Source organism: Doryrhamphus excisus, chromosome 1 (assembly GCF_030265055.1).
Source record: "Doryrhamphus excisus isolate RoL2022-K1 chromosome 1, RoL_Dexc_1.0, whole genome shotgun sequence".
Lineage (NCBI taxonomy): Eukaryota > Metazoa > Chordata > Actinopteri > Syngnathiformes > Syngnathidae > Doryrhamphus > Doryrhamphus excisus.
The window spans coordinates 8,160,240-8,181,890 of NC_080466.1; the positions used below are offsets into that span (position 1 = coordinate 8,160,240).

General features: G+C 38.8%; 1 protein-coding gene across 1 annotated transcript in view; it reads left to right on the top strand.

The window, feature by feature from the left end:
- LOC131128012 (cytoplasmic phosphatidylinositol transfer protein 1-like) overlaps positions 1 to 20,846 on the top strand; it is a 48,735-nt gene extending 27,889 nt beyond the window's left edge. The window contains exons 2-9 of the mRNA XM_058070482.1: positions 3,627 to 3,775; positions 5,896 to 5,984; positions 7,847 to 7,854; positions 8,949 to 9,020; positions 11,974 to 12,069; positions 12,258 to 12,413; positions 13,248 to 13,311; positions 15,164 to 20,846. Of these exons, the coding sequence (XP_057926465.1) occupies positions 3,627 to 3,775; positions 5,896 to 5,984; positions 7,847 to 7,854; positions 8,949 to 9,020; positions 11,974 to 12,069; positions 12,258 to 12,413; positions 13,248 to 13,311; positions 15,164 to 15,522 (993 nt within the window). The 3' untranslated portion in view covers positions 15,523 to 20,846. The remainder of the gene's footprint in view (positions 1 to 3,626; positions 3,776 to 5,895; positions 5,985 to 7,846; positions 7,855 to 8,948; positions 9,021 to 11,973; positions 12,070 to 12,257; positions 12,414 to 13,247; positions 13,312 to 15,163) is intronic.
- The last annotated feature ends 805 nt before the right edge of the window (positions 20,847 to 21,651 follow it).

Consider the following 21,651-nt stretch of genomic DNA (forward strand, 5'->3'; position numbering starts at 1 on the left):
GGTATGAGACAACTGCATGAAATATCTGAATATAATTTTGTACTCACTGTCCCAGAATGGGTCTGCAGCCCATTTTTGGGTCCCGACCCACCAGTTGAGAGATGCTGCTATATATGTTATATCTAAAAATGTAATTGCCATGCTTCACCCTGCTCACTCGCATGCTGTCCTCTCCTCTATTTGGTTTTGCCATTCGACCCAATAACTGCATTATGTTGCTTTTTAGCAAATGGGGAAGGCTGTCCGGAGGTCTTATGCATTGTAAATCTATGCATTTGGTATAATGATAATAACTGACTCCATTGATTAATGGACAATTACAAATCAAGAGTGGTTCATAATCAGTCAAATCAAATCAAGACGAGGACAGCACTCAACTCCTTGTACTGCCTGCACTGTGTACCACAATGATTGTTCTGTGGACATTCCCGATAAGAACTCCCCAATAGTACTTCATTACTACATCACTCTCTCAAGTGATTGCCCTTATTTGTGGCTGAAAATGATGTTCAATCAGTTTGATCTTGCATTGAAACATAGCATGATTGTGGCCAAGCACATTGTTAGAATAATCGCTTTGGCCTTCATAAATGTAATTTTTATTATGACACCTGCTGCTGTTCTCTTTATAAAATGGACATGGAATTGGGGTGATGCTGTGCTATTTTTATTCTACCGCTCTATTTCAACCAAATATGCCCTCTATCCTCATCCTCAGTTTGTCCTCTGTGTCAGTGTCCTTCAGTTGCTCGATTTTTTAATGTGGCGTGAATAAGGTGAAGAGAGAGCATCTGCATTCGTCACAGTCGCTCGCAGGTGGCAGGGTCACTCTTCCCACAGCCGTTTTTAGAAACACCATCGTTGCTTTGGCGGCTTCGTGTAAGTGATGACGCTTTATTAATGGAGCGCATGTGAATGATTGTTTCTGTAGAGGAGAGGTGAAAAAAATTATGATGAAAATTGGCCGTGCTGCAAGTGTGTATTCATGAAGTAAGTTCGCCTTAATGATTTAGCACATAACTCAGATCCGCCAGACAGAGAGTATGCAGAATTTGAAGGAAATCTCAATTTCCAAGCAGATTTATATTTATTTTTTATCAAATGGAGGTAACACTGAAACAATTGAAATTTGGGTTGAGATCTGAGCTTCTGGAACAGATTTATAAGAACTGCATTCTCAATAACGCTAACTAACTGACTGGCCATGCAACTAATTGCATATAACAGTCATATTACATGAATGTCATCCTTATACTGCTCACATCCTGTAACGGGTGTATTTGTATGTTATCTAGAATGCATCAATCAAAAAGCTGCAGTTGCACTCCACATTATTCAACTTTCATTGCATATTCTATTTCTTTCTTTTTTTAAATGATGAACTATGGAAAGTTTTTACATTTTGAAACTGAATTGGGGTTTGTTTTAACTGTAGCGCTTCTTATATTAATTTCTTTCTTGTGCTTCTGAATCTTTCATTAGGGAATTGCAATTTGATTTGCAGTGACTTATGAGGCACCACAAACTCTCTAATCAATGAGCAAAATAGTGACAGGCTTTTTATTCTGGATATTGGCACTCTGATACATTCTAAGTCTGCCTCGCAGCAGTATTTCTCTTGTTATGCACAGGATTCCTTTGGTGGTACAGAACCAAGTAAGTTTAATATGACCAACCTCATCACGCATTTGAAGCAGGAGTTTCCATACTAGTTTAAACACTTCATGAAGACGCAGAGCCTTGTTAAATTATGCCTATTTACGATAAAATGACATCAGATGCATCAAGAAGTAAAGGGTTGTTTTTTTCTCATTCTTACACTTGATCAAGCATTTTCTAATATTCCATTAGCTCAGGGCTCCAGGCTGCAACTAAATGGTCACATGAGACATTGCGAGTATATTTTTAATCCACTTATGCGTCCTGAATTGAGTTGACAAGGGACATAATTTCTCCCTTATTACAGTGAGAAGTAAAAATAGTCCTTAAAATGTGGACTCAATTGACAACAGCTTGGCACAGTCTAAGCTATTGTGATGGCTCATGTTTGAATCTCATTGTAGTTTGATTTTTCTGTCATCTTTGTTTACAATTTTTGCCTGGCTCTACTGTCTCTCTGTGGTGGCAGTTATCCGCCTAGCCTTTGGTCCACAGACTTAGATTTAACTAACCACAGTAAAATAAAAAAGCAATGCGGTACGTTCTGAGTTCCAAAAGACAACAAGCACACTGTTTGAAAAGAGCTCTGCATTGTAAATAAAGTACAATTTAAATCTTGCCAGTCACATAAAACACAAATACTGTAGCTCACATCGCCTTTCCTTTTGTCAAAGTTGCTTTTATAGTGCTGGAAGTTGGATATACCTGTGCTATCATAAACCTGTATTTTGGTTGAACTCCACGTTTTTATTTTACAACCTTTGGTGACTTTGTAAGTTCCGCTAAACTACTCAAATTCAGTTAATATGTTGAGTTACATGGTGTTCTCAGAGCCGGAGTATTCAATGTACTGTGAAAGCTCGTCATTCCTTAGGAAATACACGCTCTGTAGGGTGATGACTGATGAAATTTATAACCTTGCGCCCTTCGCTTCTCTGCTGCACTTGCCTGACTTCATTTCATCGGATGTCAGGTTTGGGAACTGTTCAAACAGATTTGGATCACATCAGCCACACAGCCAACAAGACCTTTGCTTTAACGACACCTGACACAGCAGCCGCTCCTGAATGCAACTCCAAGGTGATCCAAAATATAAGCTGTCACTGCAACTCCACTCTAATGACTGCACAGCGCAGTGAGATCTGATCAGTCTAATGGGATCCAGCGAAAAAAAGCTGCATCAAAGATTCTGTGTTATTAAAGATGATGATGTAGAACTGCACTCTAGCCTAAAAGCAGAATATTTGAGACATCTCAAAATTATAGGACATTGTATTTACATCATGGAGTTAATAACAAATGTCCAAATTGCCATCACAAGGTGGCATAAGTGTCTGTTTGGTTTTGGGTCTGACCTCATCTGATGACCTGGTAGGCCTAAAGATATTTAATATAAAACAAATATATTTGTTTTATTGATGTTTTACCAGAATATGTGAATAAATTACAGCCTTGCTTTATATTACCATGCAACATCAGCAGGGTGCTTACACATATTGAAAAGTATTTTTGGGGATTGTGTGTTTTTTCCCTGCTTGACAGGTAAAGGTCAGAAAGAGAGCGGTTATGGAAATATTTCCGTCACGAGGCCTCCAGCCCCTGCTGTTTTAGGGCACTGTGCTGGACTTGGACTTGGACGTGAGTCCCCCTCCCTCTTAAAGAATGTTTGCTGCAGAGGGCTACATTGAAAAAACACTACTAAGCAACTTGTGTTCTGGTGCTGCAGAGGACCTGGACCAGATTCTATTACGTTGTTGCTGTAGTCGCTTCGCTGTGGTTACTGTTGTTCTGCAAGTCCATGGCTGCCCATGAGTTTAACTCCAGCAGTTTGTTTTGCTGTGTGGCAGACTGCCAGCTCTTTTCCATGAAACACAAAAACACACATGCCTGCTATTCCAGCTGTTTTAGACCAAACACACTATTACATGTTTTAAAGTTTATATCCTATTTCCGTTTGTGTCTTCCAGTACCGCATTGGGCAGCTGTACATGATCAGCAAACATAGCCATGAGCAGAGTGATCGAGGGGAAGGTGTGGAGGTGGTTCAGAACGAACCCTATGAAGACCCCACCCATGGCCAGGGACAGTTCACAGAGAAACGGGTCTACCTCAACAGGTCAGTCTTTTATACCACCTGTTGTGTGCAACACAGCAATACTATGTTGCAATCACTAGTGCTATGCTGTATTTTTAATATTTAGCTTTCATATTTTAAGATGCGGGGTGGCACAGCGGTCTAGTGGTTAGCGTGCAGACCTCACAGCTAGGGTACCAGGGTTCAATTCCACCCTCTGGCATCTCTGTGTGGAGTTTGCATGTTCTCCTCGTGCATGCGTGGGTTTTCTCCAGGTACTCCGGTTTCCTCCCACATTCCAAAAACATGCTAGGTTAATTGGCGACTCCAAATTGTCCATAGGTATGAATGTGAGTGTGAATGGTTGTTTGTCTATATGTGCCCTGTGATTGGCTGGCGACCAGTCCAGGGTGTACCCAGCCTCACGCCCGAAGACAGCTGGGATAGGCTCCAGCACCCCCGCGACCCTCGTGAGGAAAAGCGGTAGAAAATGAATGAATGAATTTTAAGATGCCTATAACACAAATCTAAGATGTGGATGTTTTATTCCGATAGCTTGGTATATATTGACGTACAATGGATTGGTTTTGGCATCTTTAATGCCACAAAATATATCAAAGCGACCTTTCTGACCTAATTTCCATTAATTCATTCTAGTTAAATTCTAGTTTCACTTTAGATATATTATAATGTGTATTATTTTATCATGGAATTCCATGAAGTGTTTTTGGCAGAGGTGAACAGTAAACATCTACATATTAGCAATGTGAATATGCTCCATAAAGTTTAATGTGCATCAAACCAGCGAATGGCAGGATGAAGGAAAGCAGAAAACAATAGCAAGATGAGAGAAAAGAGAAAGACAGAGACCTGCGGGCAACTCATTTAAGCACAATCACCTGTGTCAGCATACACCATGCTGGAGGGGACTAATAATGCTGAGTCAGCAAAGTGCTGCCCTGCAGGAAGAAAAAAAAAAAAAAGAAGTTGGGTTTCCAGTCATATATTTTCTTGTGTGGAGGTAGAATAGTTCATAGCTAAAACGGCTAAAGCTGCCATACCTTTAAGAATTCTCATGGCTACTTCCTAGAAACAATAAATGGCACAAAATACTTTCTGGCACACTTGTAACAAAAGATGAGATTGTACACCAAAATTCGACCACTCTATTTAATGTCAAAGCATCTATTACCAGCTGGCAAGCCAGCCTGGACCTGGAACATGTTATGTCCCCTTCTTTTTAGTCCTCTCCATCTGCTTGTTGTTGTTCTTTATTATTTAGTCTGATCCCATCTAAGCTCAACATCCCTGCCACGAATGTCCAGCCAGTAACCTTTACTAAGAGTGCAAAATGGATGGTTCCGTTTAAGACTGCATAAAGCGATACCTTTGTTTGTTTTTGCTTCAGGTTTTTTTTTGTTTTTTTTTTGTGATGATTTTTGTTTTTGCCAGGTTTGCATGGTGGCAAAACTGGGCAGCCTCCCACCCTGCTCACAGAGTTGGCAACACAGGGCTGGCAGAGATGAAGTGTAAAGCGGGGAATGGGAGAAATCAACAGATGGAGGTGTAGGAGTGTGTGCTGCTTACATAGAGAAGGGAGAGAGAAATATTCCCAATATGCAGTATATGCATAATTCTTTTCATTCATTTTATTCTTCTATATGTAATTCACTATTGTCAGGATGCAGTGAGCACTGTTGTCAGTCAAAGAAGGTGCAGAGCTGGATCATTTATTAAGATGATAATATAATAGGTGCAATTGAGTTCGTGCACAGAGAATATTAAAATGTGGGGGCCATTTTGGTATTCTTCACCTTCTCTTAAAAAGCTAACATTAATTATTGTATTGCATTATTGTATGCTTAGCAGGTAGCAGGGGTTTCAAACTCAATGTAACCGGCTGGGTCACATCAAGTATTCACTTCGATCTGTCTCAACCAGACAGCAAACTCCACCGGAAGCTGACACGAGCATAAGTGATGGTGGTTAAAGTGCTTATTTTTGTTTATTATTCTTTTCACGTACTGCTTTCAGTTCCACTAATCTGTGCAGTGAGCCAAAGGAACAAAATGACCGCTTTGATAAAAAGGAGACATTCTGTCTTTAAAATTGCTTCAGCACGACCAGCATCCCTATCTGCCTGTCTCCATATGTCCGTACAGTAAACTTCCTAGCTGGGCTCGAGCAGTGGTTCCGAAAATCTTCTACGTAACAGAGAAGGCGTGGAACTATTACCCTTACACCATCACAGGTGAGCATCCTTGAACCATCACTGTGGCTCTTTCTTTGACTTTTTACTTGAGGGACAGGAACTTATGGAAAATGTTAATTTGATTGCTTTTACAATCAAACATTGGAACGATATGGTTGACTGGGTTGTTATTACAAATACGGCCACTAGATGGCATTGTGACACTGCATGGTGAATAGCAATGCAGTTTGCATTAGACCAGTGGTTCTCAATTATTTTTCTTCATGCTCTAACCAGGAAAATTGTGTATTCTCGAGTCAATTTGTACATTTTGGCAGATCTGCACTAACACACCACTCCCCACTATGTGAGAAGCACAGCATTAGACACCCTTCCAATTTGCAAGCAATAGCCAACAACTAGCTTAATCCCTCCACTGTAAACAGATGTATTAGCCAACAAACAGGAACAAAAGGATATCATAAGCACATCACGAACCTGCTAAGTTTAACATGCAACAACAATGAGCTCCCATTTTATGTGGTTAATGACTAAGCGCTAACAACAAGCACATTACTTTATTTTCATAGTGCCCACAAGGCATGCTCGGTACTCCAGTGGAACTCCCCTTGACCGTCGACTGACATATGCGTGCATGTTGTTATGATTTGTTGAGTCATTTGCAGTTTTCGGATGTGTGCGCTCACAGTGTACAGTCGTGGTCAAAAGTTTGGAGAAGTTCGGAGAACCAAGTTCATTACTAAACATTTTCTTGTAACATTATGACATAATAATAATGAATACTATATTATTATTCATCATCATATGAATAATATGAATAATCTTGTGACATTTTGCTATTATTATAATGTTATAGCATCTTATCAAGCAAATTTTCCAAAAGTTTTATCTGTTGTTTTTTGTTCCTTATGCTATGTTTTTTTTTATTTTGAATTTCCTTTTTTAATTTAACTTACATTTTTCAACTTTGAATTTTTTCCCCCTTAATATTATGACTTTATTCTCCTCATATTTCATATTTTCTTCTTCTAAAAATTACTTATTTTTTCCATTTTTGCTGTTGTTTTTGTTCAGTTGTTTTCGTTAATTGTATTTTAGAATGTGCCGAGGACTAATTAAAAAAAACAGCCGCGGGCCGTAAATGGCCCCCGGACCACACATTGGGCACCCCTGAATCAAACAATTGGATGGAAACACAACTTCTTTCATAAAGGTATTAAGAATATTAATAAATACATGTATCGTAATGACCCTTATGTCCATGATGTCTTGTGTTCATGTACGCCTTAAAATTTGGTTGGGGAAGCTGCAAGGGGTGGCGGACAGGAAGTGACATTGGTTTGTGTGGAGATCAAAGTCTTTCATCTCCAAGTTTTTGATTGAGATTAGTTTTGGCGTGGGTTGCAGCCACGATCAAGACATCAACGTCCACACTAACAATGTCACTTCCTGTCTGCCACCCCTTTCAGCTCCCCCAACTCTGGAACATATATTTACGACAACACATACATTAACATGATACATCACAGGCCTAAGCATCATCACAGTATTAAGATTCATTCATTTATTGAGGTGACATTATGGTAAAGATATTTGATGCCTCGCTGGGGAAAAAAGGCTGTATATAACACTCCAGCTAACACATTGAGCTGACATTTAACGAGATTCATGTCCGATGGTGACTCAGCAATCACACTGTTGCCCGTGCTTATGCAGCTTGTGTTCATCACTTGGTCTCAGTTTGCCAAAAACTGTTAGTGACATGGTAATATGTTCAACCAACACGTGTATTCATACATGTTGCTAATTGAATTGAAGTGATAACAATTGAGAATGTCTGATTTTCTGCTTTTTGTTGTGCTTTTCTGGACGTGGGCTGATGTGTATCCACCGTTCTATAGAATATACTGTAAGTATATTATTTTTGTCCTTTTTGTATGATCATGTTATATTATTTAAATATTAGGTATCTTATTGTTGAACTGTGGAATACCATACATCTCATGCATCTGGTACATTTTAAAAGTTGTATCTTTCAAAGTAAGCACAGTGATTGCAGTCATCACAAATGACTGCAGTACATTATCAACATTATCAACACCTATCATATCAACATTTGTCATTACTGCATGGCTAATTGTAAAACCACTCATGACATAATGTACAGACTCTACAGGAGTGACTTGGCACTTTCACTACTTGATGCCATGTTGCTAGGTGCTAGCATGCTAATTGCTAGCATGTTAGCATTTTAGCTAACTTCATGTCTAAATGCAAATACTAGCTAACTTCATGTCTAAATGCAAATACACACATGGTATAATACAGAGATGTTAATGGGCATGGCATGGGTTAGCATTTTAGCTTATTTAGTCATGTATAAATACAAATACACGCATGGATGTGTTAGGGCAACCTTGGCACTTTTGGGGCAGAGCGCTATGTTGCTAGGTGCTAGCATGACAACTGTTAGCATGTTAGCATTTGAGCTAATTAAAGCATTCAAGTGACTCCATGCAATTTTTTAAGGAGCAAATTAAATAACGACAGTCCTCCACATTTCAATAGACATGCCTGTGACCTGTGATTAGCCCCATTGAAACGTTGAAGTCGCAGTACATATTGCCTTCTTTTTTTGCTTCTGTGTGTCATTCATGCAAGATGACAAATGTCGCACTCATCCTTATGGGATGGAAAAGGAAGAAAACGACAATGGCGTGATCGTGACAGAATGATATTTGTCTGGGTGTAGGAGGAATTCAGCGTACACGTGTGAGTCGGTGAAGATGCATTAATGCTGACTTTAGGTTATCGTCAAAAGACTCCCTTTTGGCACTATACTATTTGTTTCCGACGTGCTTAATGAGTTAGACTTCAGTGTTATGGTTAGCGTAGCCACTTTTATGTTGCAGCTGATGAAAACAGTTCAAATGTAATTTAGGTTATTTAGAATAATGTTTTTTATTAGGTTTAAAATATGCATGCCTTGTTCCCTTTTCACAGTGTTCCTTCCTCCCCAAATTCTCCATTCACATAGAGACCAAATACGAGGACAACAAAGGCTGCAATGATAATGTAAGTGCACTCTTTTGCTTTTAGCTCGCCGTCTACATCCTTTCATTTTTTTGAAAGCAAAAAAAAGAACATCACATTGCAGATATATTATCTGAAAAAAAAAAAAAAAAACGGCATAAGCAAAAACATCCGGAAGAGGCGAGGTATAACCCATTTGCAGGGGATTTGAGTGTCTGCCAAAGAAACTTTTCTGTAACTCACTCCAATTTTCATTTCATAAATGTCTTAGTCATCAACAGTACATCTACCACTGCCTGGACGGAGCTGAAATAATAGCTTGGAGTTTGGCAACAAAAAGTCCTTACACATTTATTTTTTTTTCTCAGTACATATTTTGAATCTTGATCAGTGCCGGGTGTACTCTGCCTCTTAACAAAAGGCAACTGGGATAGGCTCAAGCATACCCTAGTGAGGGTAAGCGGCATAGAAAATGGTTGGATATTTTGAATCTGGTGGATCACTACACCACTTGGACTCAATGCATGACAGTTTTATGTGTTCTTCATTGACCCAAGCGCCACCCCTCTGCTAGGTTTTGTAGAAGTTTGCTGGCAAACCTTTTCCACAGAAAAACTAACTTGATTTGATACTTTGTGTTTGTTACAGATGCTAAAGCCAAAGCTAAAGCTTATATGCACCTATCCATTTTCTATACCGCTTATCTTTATCAGTGTTGTCGGGGCAAGCTGGGGCCTATCCCTGGGGAGAGGCGGGGTACACCCTGGACTGGTAGCCAGCCAATCATATAGATTCACACTCATATTCATACCTGTGGACAATTTAGAGTCGCCGATTAATTTTTTTTGGAATGTGGGAGGAAACTCGAGTACTCAGAGAAAACCCACGGACCTGCAAGACGGACCTAGAACATGCAAACTCCACAGAGATGCAAAACCCAGGTCTTCAAGACCTCCTGACTGTATGGCCTACATGCTAACCACTCGTCCACCATGCGGCCCAATTTGAATAGATATATTTTAAACATTAAACTATAGCTAATTCAGGTGTCCCTGTTTACGACAAGTTTTCTTAATAATAATCCCTTACATAATTGTGTTAAAGTAAAAAGCAACTGTACACACGTTGTAGCCTTGAGAGAGGAAGAAGGAACTAAAGAGGGAAGGAAGAGTTCAAGTGAAGGGGAAAAACATGTATGTGGTCAGGAAGTGAGTGGGTGTAAAAGAGGGCCTTGAGCGGTACATAAAGAATTTCACACATTCTCGTCAAAGTCAAACTCAAGGATACACACACAGACACACACAAATAAGTTGCCATGTACCCTCATATGTTGTAAATAATAAAGTAGTAGACACTTAATGGACTGTAGACTCAAAACGACAGGTGACAGGTGGCGACAGACATAAAAATATTAAATAAAATACATTTTATGAGCCGCAATAAGAATAACAGCAGACATAATAGCAGATGTGTTTGCGGGGGGGGGTTCAAGAAATGAAAACACACTTTTTTCGATAGTTATTTCCTTATGGAAATGTTGCCATTTGTTTAGGATTTTCCATACAATATATATTAAAATAGTTTCTACCAACATACATGTTCTTATCTTCATAATTACTAATTACTTATAATACTTGTAATATTTACATTATACCAACCCTCCCCTACACCACCGGTTGTCTTTTGGTTTTACTGTTTTTATCCATCTCTGCTCCCCCTGCCCTTCATTCCTTTACACATATGCATGCTATCCTTAGGTGTTTTTATTTCATAGTTATGTTATCATTATTATTATTATTGTGCCTTTTCAGAGATGCAATAAAAGCCTTTTGTCTGGTGATCAAGTCTGATACTTGTCTCACTGGACAACTGTACCTGATGACCAATATAAAAATACTACATTCACAATTTTAATAATAATGAGTTTTAATTCTTCATTCCTTGTATTTGTATATTAGTTAATTTAGCCAGTTTTATTCTCAACAATACTTCATTTAGGCAAAAATATGTAACATTTGCTTCAGTATGTATATGTTATGACTAATAATGGGCTGTATTCAACCATAAAACAGCACGATTTATTCATATATGTTTGAAAAATCGTGAAAGTGAAGCTGCAGAATTCCAGCCAAAGTTAGGTCCGGCTATCCGTGCATGCGTATGCCTGTAAAAATGAAAATGTAAATATAATCTCTCACTCGAGAGATCCAGAAGATTAATTTCATGGAAAGATTAAAATATGATGATATAATCGATGATGTCATTTCAGATCTTGAGCCTTGATTATTATAACTTTGCATTAGAGATTGGGGATGAGGAGCCCCAAGAGATTCCTTGTTTGTAATACAGTCTACAGGTATTGTAATGTATAGGTCAACTTATTGTAGTCATATTGTACTGAGCAGCCAGGACTGAGTGAAGTAAATTTACACTGTTATCCAAGCTGGATACTGACTACTTCACATTGTATCAACGTGTCGTTTGTTAAGTGCTGTTCCATGAAAACATAAAACAAAATATTTGCAGAAATGTGAGATGTGCACTACTGTATGTCTGAAGAGATATTCCTTTTGATGAAATTGCATGTGTAATAAGTATCTGTCTTTGAAATAGCTACTTCTTCTTAACACACACAGAAGTGCACAGCTCTTTCCAACCACTACTCTATAGAGACAGCAAGCAGTGTGGTTTATTATAATGGTGATGCAGTACTTTGTGATTATGTTAACAGCACATTATCGGCAAGTGCAGTGGTTGTGGATGAAGTATTTCTATGTTAAACTCAGTTTATCAGTAGTTTTATTGCAATAGACAATCAGTGAATAAAACAGTCCTTAAAGCACTTTGACTTTGTGATGATTTCAAGGCATGGACATAGTGCCCTCTATTGGTTTTATATGGCATTACATTGCTCTATGGCGGACCCTTTCTCCAAAAGAATTTCGAGTTGTATTATTTTTACTGCATATCAAGACTTGAGTGTTTTTGTTCCCAGATTTTTGACTCCGAGCTGAAGGACCAGGAGAGGGAGGTGTGTTTTGTTGACATTGCCTATGACGATATCCCTGATCGCTATTATAAAGAGTCTGAGGTGAGCCTGTGATCATGTGTGTGAGAGTATAAATGTATTATGCAAATATATTACATTTGCTACAGCTTCAAGTTTTATAGAGTACTTAATATTGAGTGTATATGAACCCTGATTGTAGCAGAAGCAAAATATGTAATTTAGACGATAACCATATTTTTTTTATGTGTGTTCTTAATGCACCAATGCAGGACTTGCGGTATTTCAAGTCAGAGAAGACAGCGCGAGGCGTGCTTCAGGAAGGATGGAGGGACACGCAGCATCCCATAATGTGTTCGTACAAACTGGTCACGGTCAAGTTTGAGGTGTGGGGTCTGCAGACGCGTGTGGAGCAGTTTGTACACAAGGTCAGAGGTCACACAGGCAAAGAATGCTGGTGCGGTATAGAAGATGGATGAATGGGATGGTTAAGTGGTGTTGCAATTAAAGAAACACAAGGTGGTGAAAATGTATCTGCTTCGGTAGAGGTAATCAGTACCACAAATACTGTATATGCTAGATCGGTGGTACTCTACTGTGGTACTTTATGGGGAGGGGAAAGTAGAGGAGGCAGGAAAACCTGCATGAAAATCTGCAGAAGGTGCTGATTAAGTGGGTACAGTATCACTCCTTGAGTCAACGCAAGCTTAGTTATCACTCTCACTTTCATTGGAACAGATTCTTTTACATGGTTGGGGATACAATTTTTATTATTATTAATGATAAGTAGGAATGGGCCATACGATGGCACAAGTGGTTAGCATGTAGGCCCCACAGTCAGGAGATCTGAAAGACCTGGGTTCAATTATTTGCTTGGGCATCTCTGTGTGGAGTTTGCATGTTCTCCCCGTGTATGCGTGGGTTTTCTCCGGATACTCCGGTTTCCTCCCACATTCCAAAAACATGCTAGGTTAATTGGTGACTCTAAATTGTCCATATGTATGAATGTAAATGTGGTGTGAATAGTCTATATGTGCCCTGTGATTGGCTGGCGACCAGTCCAGGGTGTCAGCTGGGATAGGCTCCAGCATACCCGCCACCCTCGTGAGGATAAGCCGTATAGAAGATGGATGGATATGTATGAATTAAAGTTGTAATTTACTGCCACCTGTTTTACATGATTCTATTTAAAAATATACATTAATATTGTGTGCTTATCTTCTATTATTGTAAGATAAAATATGTTTTTGTTGTTCTTGCAGGTGATTCGGGATGTGTTGCTGCTTGGACACAGGCAGGCTTTTGCTTGGGTGGACGAATGGATTGGTGGGTCATTACTCCTACTGGCTACATTGTATAACTTTGGGAACAGTTTAGGGAAGGCATTAGAGAAAGTCTGTACTGCTGCCAAGTGGGGACCGATTGCATTTTTTCATCCACTACTTTATGTCCAAATAATTCAGTATAGTTCCAAAATATTCATTTTGTAGAGATGTATTACAGAGCTATGATTTTTAAACCACTATTGAGGAGTGTGCATGTACATGAAACTGAACTGCACCCCTTCATGTGACCCAACTACCAGTCCCATCCCTTCATGACTGCATTGATCCTCTGACTTTCAACACTTAAAACTTTGCTGTGTGGACACTGCATGGATTCAAGGGACGTCACGACCTTCATGTTATTGCAACAATCTATACTGTACTCTACTAGCATCTAACACTCAGCCCCAACCTTTTCCTCTGCTGCTATTAGAATATGGATTGATTTTGCCCGGAGAATGCCCATATCCTTTCCACCTTGACTGTTTTTTTGTAAATCTCCGTAACACCTGAATTTTTTTTTACTTCCTTCACAAAAATCTTCAACCTTGCTTTTCCTTCCCGCTTGCCATGTAAAACCCTCGTCGTCTATTTAAAGCGCTTTACTTACCCCACAAAATGCATCTTCTTGCCACCTTTTCCCTATCCTTCCCAACCTCTCCTTCAACTGGAGTGCCATTTGAGTTGGAAGTTACCAGATTTGCCTCCCTCCCTCCTTTTTCCAGATATGACTTGGGATGACGTGCGGAATTACGAGAGAAAAATGCATGAGCAAACCAACATTAAGGTTTGCCATGAGCAGGAAGAGCATTCCACAACAAATCAGTCTTCACTGGATGACATAGACATCCATGAGGAAGCAAGTGTATGTGACCTTTTTTTCCCATTCTTTTGTGTTTTTTTGTTTTGTTCCTCAACTGGCCCATTTTCAACCTCTGATGGTCGCAATTGCAAAAAGAGAAAAAGAGGGAATGAACATAAATTATATTACTGATTTAAATGATTAACCTTGATTAGCGTCCGCGTCCGGTTAGCGTGTTTTTCGATTAACATCTAAAATATCTGCCAAAATGTTGTCTCTGGTTGCGTATCTTTTTCCAATTAAAATACAATATGGTGTGTGCCGTGTTATTAATAAACTGCATGAGTCCAAGTGTCTTAATGTATTTTCATCACAGATGTCCTTGCTAGCTAGCCTGCTTGCTAGCTTGTTAACAAAATGGCAATGGGATCAGAAGTCAGTTATGTCACCCATCTGTGATGTCATCAGTGGTTGACTCTCAAAATGTTAACACAAAACACAGTTTTATAGTTTTACAACAATAACTTTTACAACTATTCCCTACGTCACGTCAAGAATCATGTCGTCAATGAAGGTAAAAGTAGAGGTAAATGTTTAGTTATACATTGTCAGTCATCAGTTACATGCATTTATATGCAGTTTCAAAACTATAAAAATGTCTTTTGTGTTAATAATATTGCCTTTCTGCAACTGATTAATTAAATTTACATTATGTCTTATGGGAAATATGGGTTTGTTTAGCATCTGTTTCAGGTATAGGCGAATTGAATACACTAACCAAGGTTGTAATGTACTTTCATTCACTTTACTGTATTATGGAGTTTATTCTATTCCATTTCATGCACTTGTAATTTACATTATGTCTTTTGGGAAAAATGGATTTGGTTACCATTAATTTCGGTTAAAGGTGTCCTTTCTCAAATGAACTAATCACACTAACCAAGGTTGGAATGTACTTTCATTTACTTTACTGTATTATGGAGTTTATTCTATTCCATTTTATGCACTTGCATCTATGTATAAATAAGTATTGTCTTATTTCTTCACCCAGACATGACAATGGATGAGGTGAGAGAATTTGAGCGGACAATCCAGGAGGCCACCAACCAGAAGATTGGAATGTTCCCTCCGTCCATCTCCATCAGCGAGACACCCCTGTCCTCCTGCGCCCTCACCGGCCCCGCCAGCGCACCATCCACTCCTATGTGCACAGATGCACCGGATTCCCTCTCCGTTCCCAAGGACCGGCCCCGTAAAAAGTCTGCCCCGGAAACCCTAACCCTACCCGATCCGCCTCCGAGTGGTGCACAGCAGGAATCTACTCCAAGCCCACTACCTTCTTCAAATCACCTCCAGTCGTCCACATCGCCTTCACCCAATTCTGATCTTGTTGAAATGGGAGAACACTAGATGAACCTTAGGATCCCCCCCCCCACTTCCCATTGGGTTAAATCTGACCTCCAAAGATCGGTACCCAAATGTTGATGCTGTCTTTTGCCATTCCTAGCCACAGATTGTCGCATCCTAGGCTGCATCGTAGACTCAACAATTTTCTCTATTTTTGTGTCATGATTCTCACTCATATACATAGCTGCTAATGCGCTACTTTTTATTCTAGGCCAGTACAATGCACTGCTAGTCCTCCGAGTCTTATCTAAAATCTTATTTGTAATACCTATTATTTACAGTGCTCAAATTGACATAATGTGTTATGATCTGAATGTTTCTCTACTGATCACAGTAAGTTACAAAGTTACCGAGCTCACAGTGATGTGTAGTGAGGTTGATTGCTGGTGAGGCACTGACTCCTTTGGAGTTTTTTTTACAATATGTTAGTACAGGTTGCTCATTAAGAAAAAGAAGAGAATAACGTAGTTTTGTGCAACATTTTGTCTCAAAAATACATTCCATTTTTTGATTTTATAAACTGAAACATTTGTGGTCTTACCTTGTATCTGTATATGAAATATATACGCCCTTCCTTCCCCAGGAAAAGCTTTGATACTTTCTGTTCAACCTGTTTTTGTAATCCTGCATCTTGACAGTCAAATTCACTCATTCAGCAGAGTGTAAAATATCTTTGATGCATTTGACTTGATTCTGCAGCTGCTGTAAAAAAAACATTTTCCTCTCTATGGAAGTACGGCAGTGACAAGCACCCATATGACAATATTTGTAATTTATTGTCCAATTAGAATAATGATGTCACACTTATATTAAATACATTACACAGGCCGTAGAAAGTCGAAGTGTATGTTTCTGATAAACAGAAACAAGCATGCGCCATCAAGTGCACTCGGATGTGTAGGCTCAGTTTGCACGCAGCTTTCTACCCTGAATGTGTGCAAAATTTGCCATTTTTTAAATTAAAGACAATGTACAAAAGTAGTTGGAATCATAAACACATTTACAATACAGCGTGATAATTAATAGCAAATAATTTATATGATTATCACAGGTGAGGCACATTATTGTGGTGCATGTAAGAACAGCCCTGTATTCTGCATGAAGGGATGCAACATTCTCACAGATGCCAATGTGAACGATAAAGTACTCGAGCAACCCTTTTTCACAATTTTTTGGTTGAAAATTGTTCCCATTGGTCAAGGATATCCATTTTCTTTTGGGGGGTTAGTTAAATACTGTGTTTTCCTGAACACAAGATGACCCTGATGCCTTTTTGAAGACCGGCTTTTTTTTTTTTTAAGCAAATAAGAATAACTTAGAGACTTTGGACACCCCATGCTTAGGCCCATTTCCTGATTTCTTTGCCCTTCACTTCCACGCCACGTCACTTTCTTGTTATTATTTTTCTTAAATCAAAGTTCTTTTCTTGTGTTATGTTGTCCTCAGGTGGAATTAGTTGATATATTTAAGCAGTTGAACCAAGAAGAAGATGCCTTAGCACCACAGAGCCATAAGGTAATTTCCATTGTGTGTGTACAGATGAAGTACTGATGTGTATTGCTAGTTGTATTTAGTCACAACACAAAGTGTAGTATCGCACAGACCTGACATATGATCAAGTACAGAAAAGCTGCGAATAATAGCTGTGTATCGCCTTTTCATAGACAGACTTTTGGATGACATGTTCAGTACAATCAGTGTTCACACCTCAGGTCTTCCCTCCTCTACCTGGCAGTGATGTCACTGGAACCTTCCGCCCCTGATTGTTGCCAAACAGCCACATTTTATATGACAGCATAGTCTGCAAACTCACGTTTACAACAATCAGAAACTATTTGCCTATGCGTAGTAAAGCCATCGCGTGCACATGCAGTCTTATAGGCAGCGTGCCATACTTAAACTTTGGGAAGGCGTTAATATTAGGAGCTTACCGAAGTAATTATTATCACAAATATACGTAAGTATAATGGATGCTGGGATATCTGGTGTTTTACAGTGCTATGCAAAAGTCTTAGACCACCATTAGGTTTGTTTCAGAAGTTCTAAAATGACCATGAACATACTCGTATTGATTTAAACTAAATCTATATTTTTCAATTTTTGCCAGAAATCGAAAAAATAAATTAAAATAGGAAGGTGATATTAATGAAAAATATTTTGGAATCATTCTTCGACTTCAACCATATTTGAGAGCAATCTGTAATTACTGAAGAATGTATTACCAATTGGCGGATGAGTGGTTAGCGCGCAGACCTCACAGCTAGGAGACTCGAGTTCAATCGGCCATCTCTGTGTGGAGTTTGCATGTTCTCTCCGCACATGCATGGGTTTTCTCCGGGTACTCCAGTTTCCTCCCACATTCCAAAAACATGCTAGGTTAATTGGCGACTCCAAATTGTCCATAGGTATGAATGTGAGTGTGAATGGTTGTTTGTCTATATGTGCCCTGTGACTGGCTGGCGACCAGTCCAGAGTGTACACCAGGTGTACCCCGCCTCTTGCCCAAAGACAGCTGGGATAGGCTCCAGCACCCCTTGTGACATATTACCAATTTTGGACATCATCAATTAATGAAAATAATTAATTAATTTTGCCATTTTTATGTCACATTTCCAACTCAAAGCAACTCCTGGTGTTGGTCTGCCTGTCTCCGCCATAGTGACTCTTCTATCTGCACCTTTATTCAGATCCTCACCAAAAATCTCAAAACATCTGATTACGTCATCCATGAACAAGTTTTTATGTAATCTCTGTTCTACTATTTACTGGTGTGGAAAAATACATTAAAACACCAAACCGAGTGGTGCATTAAGACGTTGGCAAAGTACTGTAAATGGGATTGAAATGCATTCTGTCATTGTGGAGGGAAAAAGGACATTTTGGGTGTTTTTTTAATACACTGTACCATAGTGTAAAGCAGATGGGGGGACACCTTGTGTAAAACACGCTGATTTGTGTATTGTTGTTTTTTTTGCCTTTTATTGATCACTGCTTTGGTGCTTTGTTAGGCTTGAAAAACATGCTTGGCAGCAAATCTTGCTTGTTGCCATATAAAACCCCAGTGGTCAGTAAATTGTCATATTCAAGTTTTTGTTTTTTGTATAACTATAGGTACCTTTTACTGGGACAGCGACAATTCAATGATCAAACAGGTGTATTTAATGGTTGAAAGTGCTTCTATATGCTGCATGGAATGTTCCTACTTCATGTATATTCCAAGAAGCATATTTGTATATGCAGTCGAAATATGGATTGCCTCACTGCATTTTGATGATGCAACTGAATGAAAAAGTGAATGCCTCAATGCTACTCATTTTATATTACCGACATTTTGAGTGAGATGTAAGCATGCCAAGGGAATATAATAGATCTACACTTTCAACGTTGTGCCTCTGCATGCCACAATTGCATTCTCACCTTGTAATTCAAAATATATCAGCATACACGTTTATTTAACACAACTGGACCACATGGCTGCAGGAAAGTTTGGTAGGATAACATACAAAAAGTTAATAACAGATTACTGAACCAAGAACTAGAATGGCTATGAAGTTTATTTTGTTACTGTATGACCCAAATACTTCCCAGTATCTGATTTTGGAAAATTATTTTTCCATATTTTTTTGGAGGGAGTCCCTGTGTCACAGCTGCATCTCTACAGCTCACAGGTGTGTGGAAGTGGTTTATTGCCAACCTGCTTGTTTGCATATATACATCTTTAGACCCCAAATAAATGATATGTGTTCAGTAAGGGAAGACTTATATTTGGGTGAATACGGTATACATGGTTTGTTTTCTGTTTCCGGTATTTGTGCTTTACTTTTTGTGGGAAATCCTTCTAACTTGAAGTGATAGTAGACTCAAATGGGTTATTGCATCACATGACAGACCTATAGTTACTTTCTGGGCAAATTCTAGTTCATGTGCATTATTGATAATTATTGATTGGAAATTTTTGGGCTGCAAATGACAAGAAAATGTTTCATACCCCTATCATTTTTTAGAAAACAATATATTGCATTTTTCTGGCTTCTATCTGGCATAATCTAGAGCAGTGGTGTCCACAGTTTACTACTGATGACACAATTTGGCTTTTTTTTGGCAACTGTAGGCTTAACTGTTATTATATGTCTGGAAACTATTTCTGCTTTCAAGCAAACTACTTTTGCTTGGAAAAAAGTGCATCCCAAGTGCACGTGGCCCTCTTTAGATGTGGTCGTGTGAATGGAAGAATGTCCTATTTGGTTTCCTGGACCAAAATGGTCCAACCCAACGTAGTGACTACAATGTTGGAGCCTTCTGTGGTCTTTCTTGCCATGAAAGCCGTTTAATATTCTGAACAGTTTCTGACTTGCTTTTGTTATAAGAATTGTGTTTAGTTATCAGTAACTCTAGCTTTTGTCTTTGCCTTTTTGAGAATGAACATTCGAAACCTTTAATTGGCCATCTATGTTAGATCTAATATACTGTAGTATACATGTGTACAATTCTGGTATTTACCATGTCTCTTGTCAGGGATATATTTGATCTATCATAGGCTGTTACAATAAAAAAAAGCTAACATTTGCAGTTGTGTAAAATGTTCTGCTCTGTTTAAAAGAGTATTGTAAATAGTGTTGTTATTGATTAATATAGTACATTTCTTGCATTGAATCTGTTCACTGTAATGTTGTGTGATACGGATGGCAGCTTCAACGAAGGAATCATTGTCATTCTGTTTCAGTGCTCCCCATGCTAGTGGTGAAATGATGCTGTTTTCTACTTTCCTGCAGGACAAATGAATTGTTTGTATAGTTTGTACCATCCTTTCCTTTTAGTGAAGTGACTGTTTTGACATGTACATGCCATGTTTACTGACAAGTGAATTGGCCTTTAAGTCACTTTTGTGTTTTAGAGTAAGCCTGCTCTGTTATGATTTTTATGGCTGCATTTGAAGGATAAAATCATTTGATTGACGGACCAAGCATTTTCGTCTGAATTATCTTTCTTGCATTTCACTCGCAATTTAAACTTATCCCGATGACAAGTAGGGCCTGTCTCACAAACTAGAAGCTGCAAAATAAATTGATTAACTCCTTCCTTCTAGTGGGTGGTCAATTGAGTATATGAATAGAGCAGGGGTCGGCAACCCAAAATGTTGAAAGAGCCATATTGGACCAAAAAACAAATATGTCTGGAGCCGCAAAAAATGAAAATACTTATACTTACATTAGCCTACTATCAAATTGACTACGTTGGCTACAAATACATAATGAGCCTTCTTGATGAAATGTTTATTTTCCCTGCAGTGCATCCTGTAGGGAATGACGCACCACGTGACTACTCGATGCAGCCTCAAGTTTAACTTCATTGCAATATTAATAATTATGTTTCATTGCTTTGATGAAATTAAAGAAATGCAAAAAAGAAATCCGATTTTTGATGTCATTTTTATTTTCAGGATTCGAAAAAACAACAACAAAATGGAACGTGCATAACGAACCCCTTATCTGGGCAACAGAGTGCAATAAACAGCAGCCTTTGAAAAGGAAAGTACATAATTACACATCATTTAATATTTCTGTGCAAATGCCAAGCAAGTCGGTGCAAGGGTAAAACGCATCAGTTGCCCTCTTCTCTTTTGATACGCAAACAACGTAGCGATGCTGGTGATAACTTTGTTAGGTAGGTAGGTAGGTAGATAGATGAATAAAGTATCTACCCAACCAACGTAGCTATCCTCGTGTTAATTTCTCCGTGTTATTTAGCTCCGAACAGTATTAAGGGCGACCGGACTTCAGCAGAGAAGGAAAATATTCCTTGTTGCTTGCAACCAACTTCATTTTAACATTCCAACCCCGAGGCATTTCACACCGGACGAACTTCCTGGTTCAAAGGTCATGCAAGTTAACCCTGCATAGCTGTCCAAAGCAAATGCCTGTAACACACGGACCCGAGCAACAAAACACAATAATATCCCCTCAAGTGTCATTCCAAATATATAGTGACGAAAATCTGAAATTACTTCATAAAAACAGCCACTTTGTTACTAAATATGTGTCTATGACAGAATTGTGTTCTTACCGTTTAATGTGACTTCTGTTTTCGGACATGACTGGTCAGCTTCTCAACATCGGGCATGTAAGATGAATG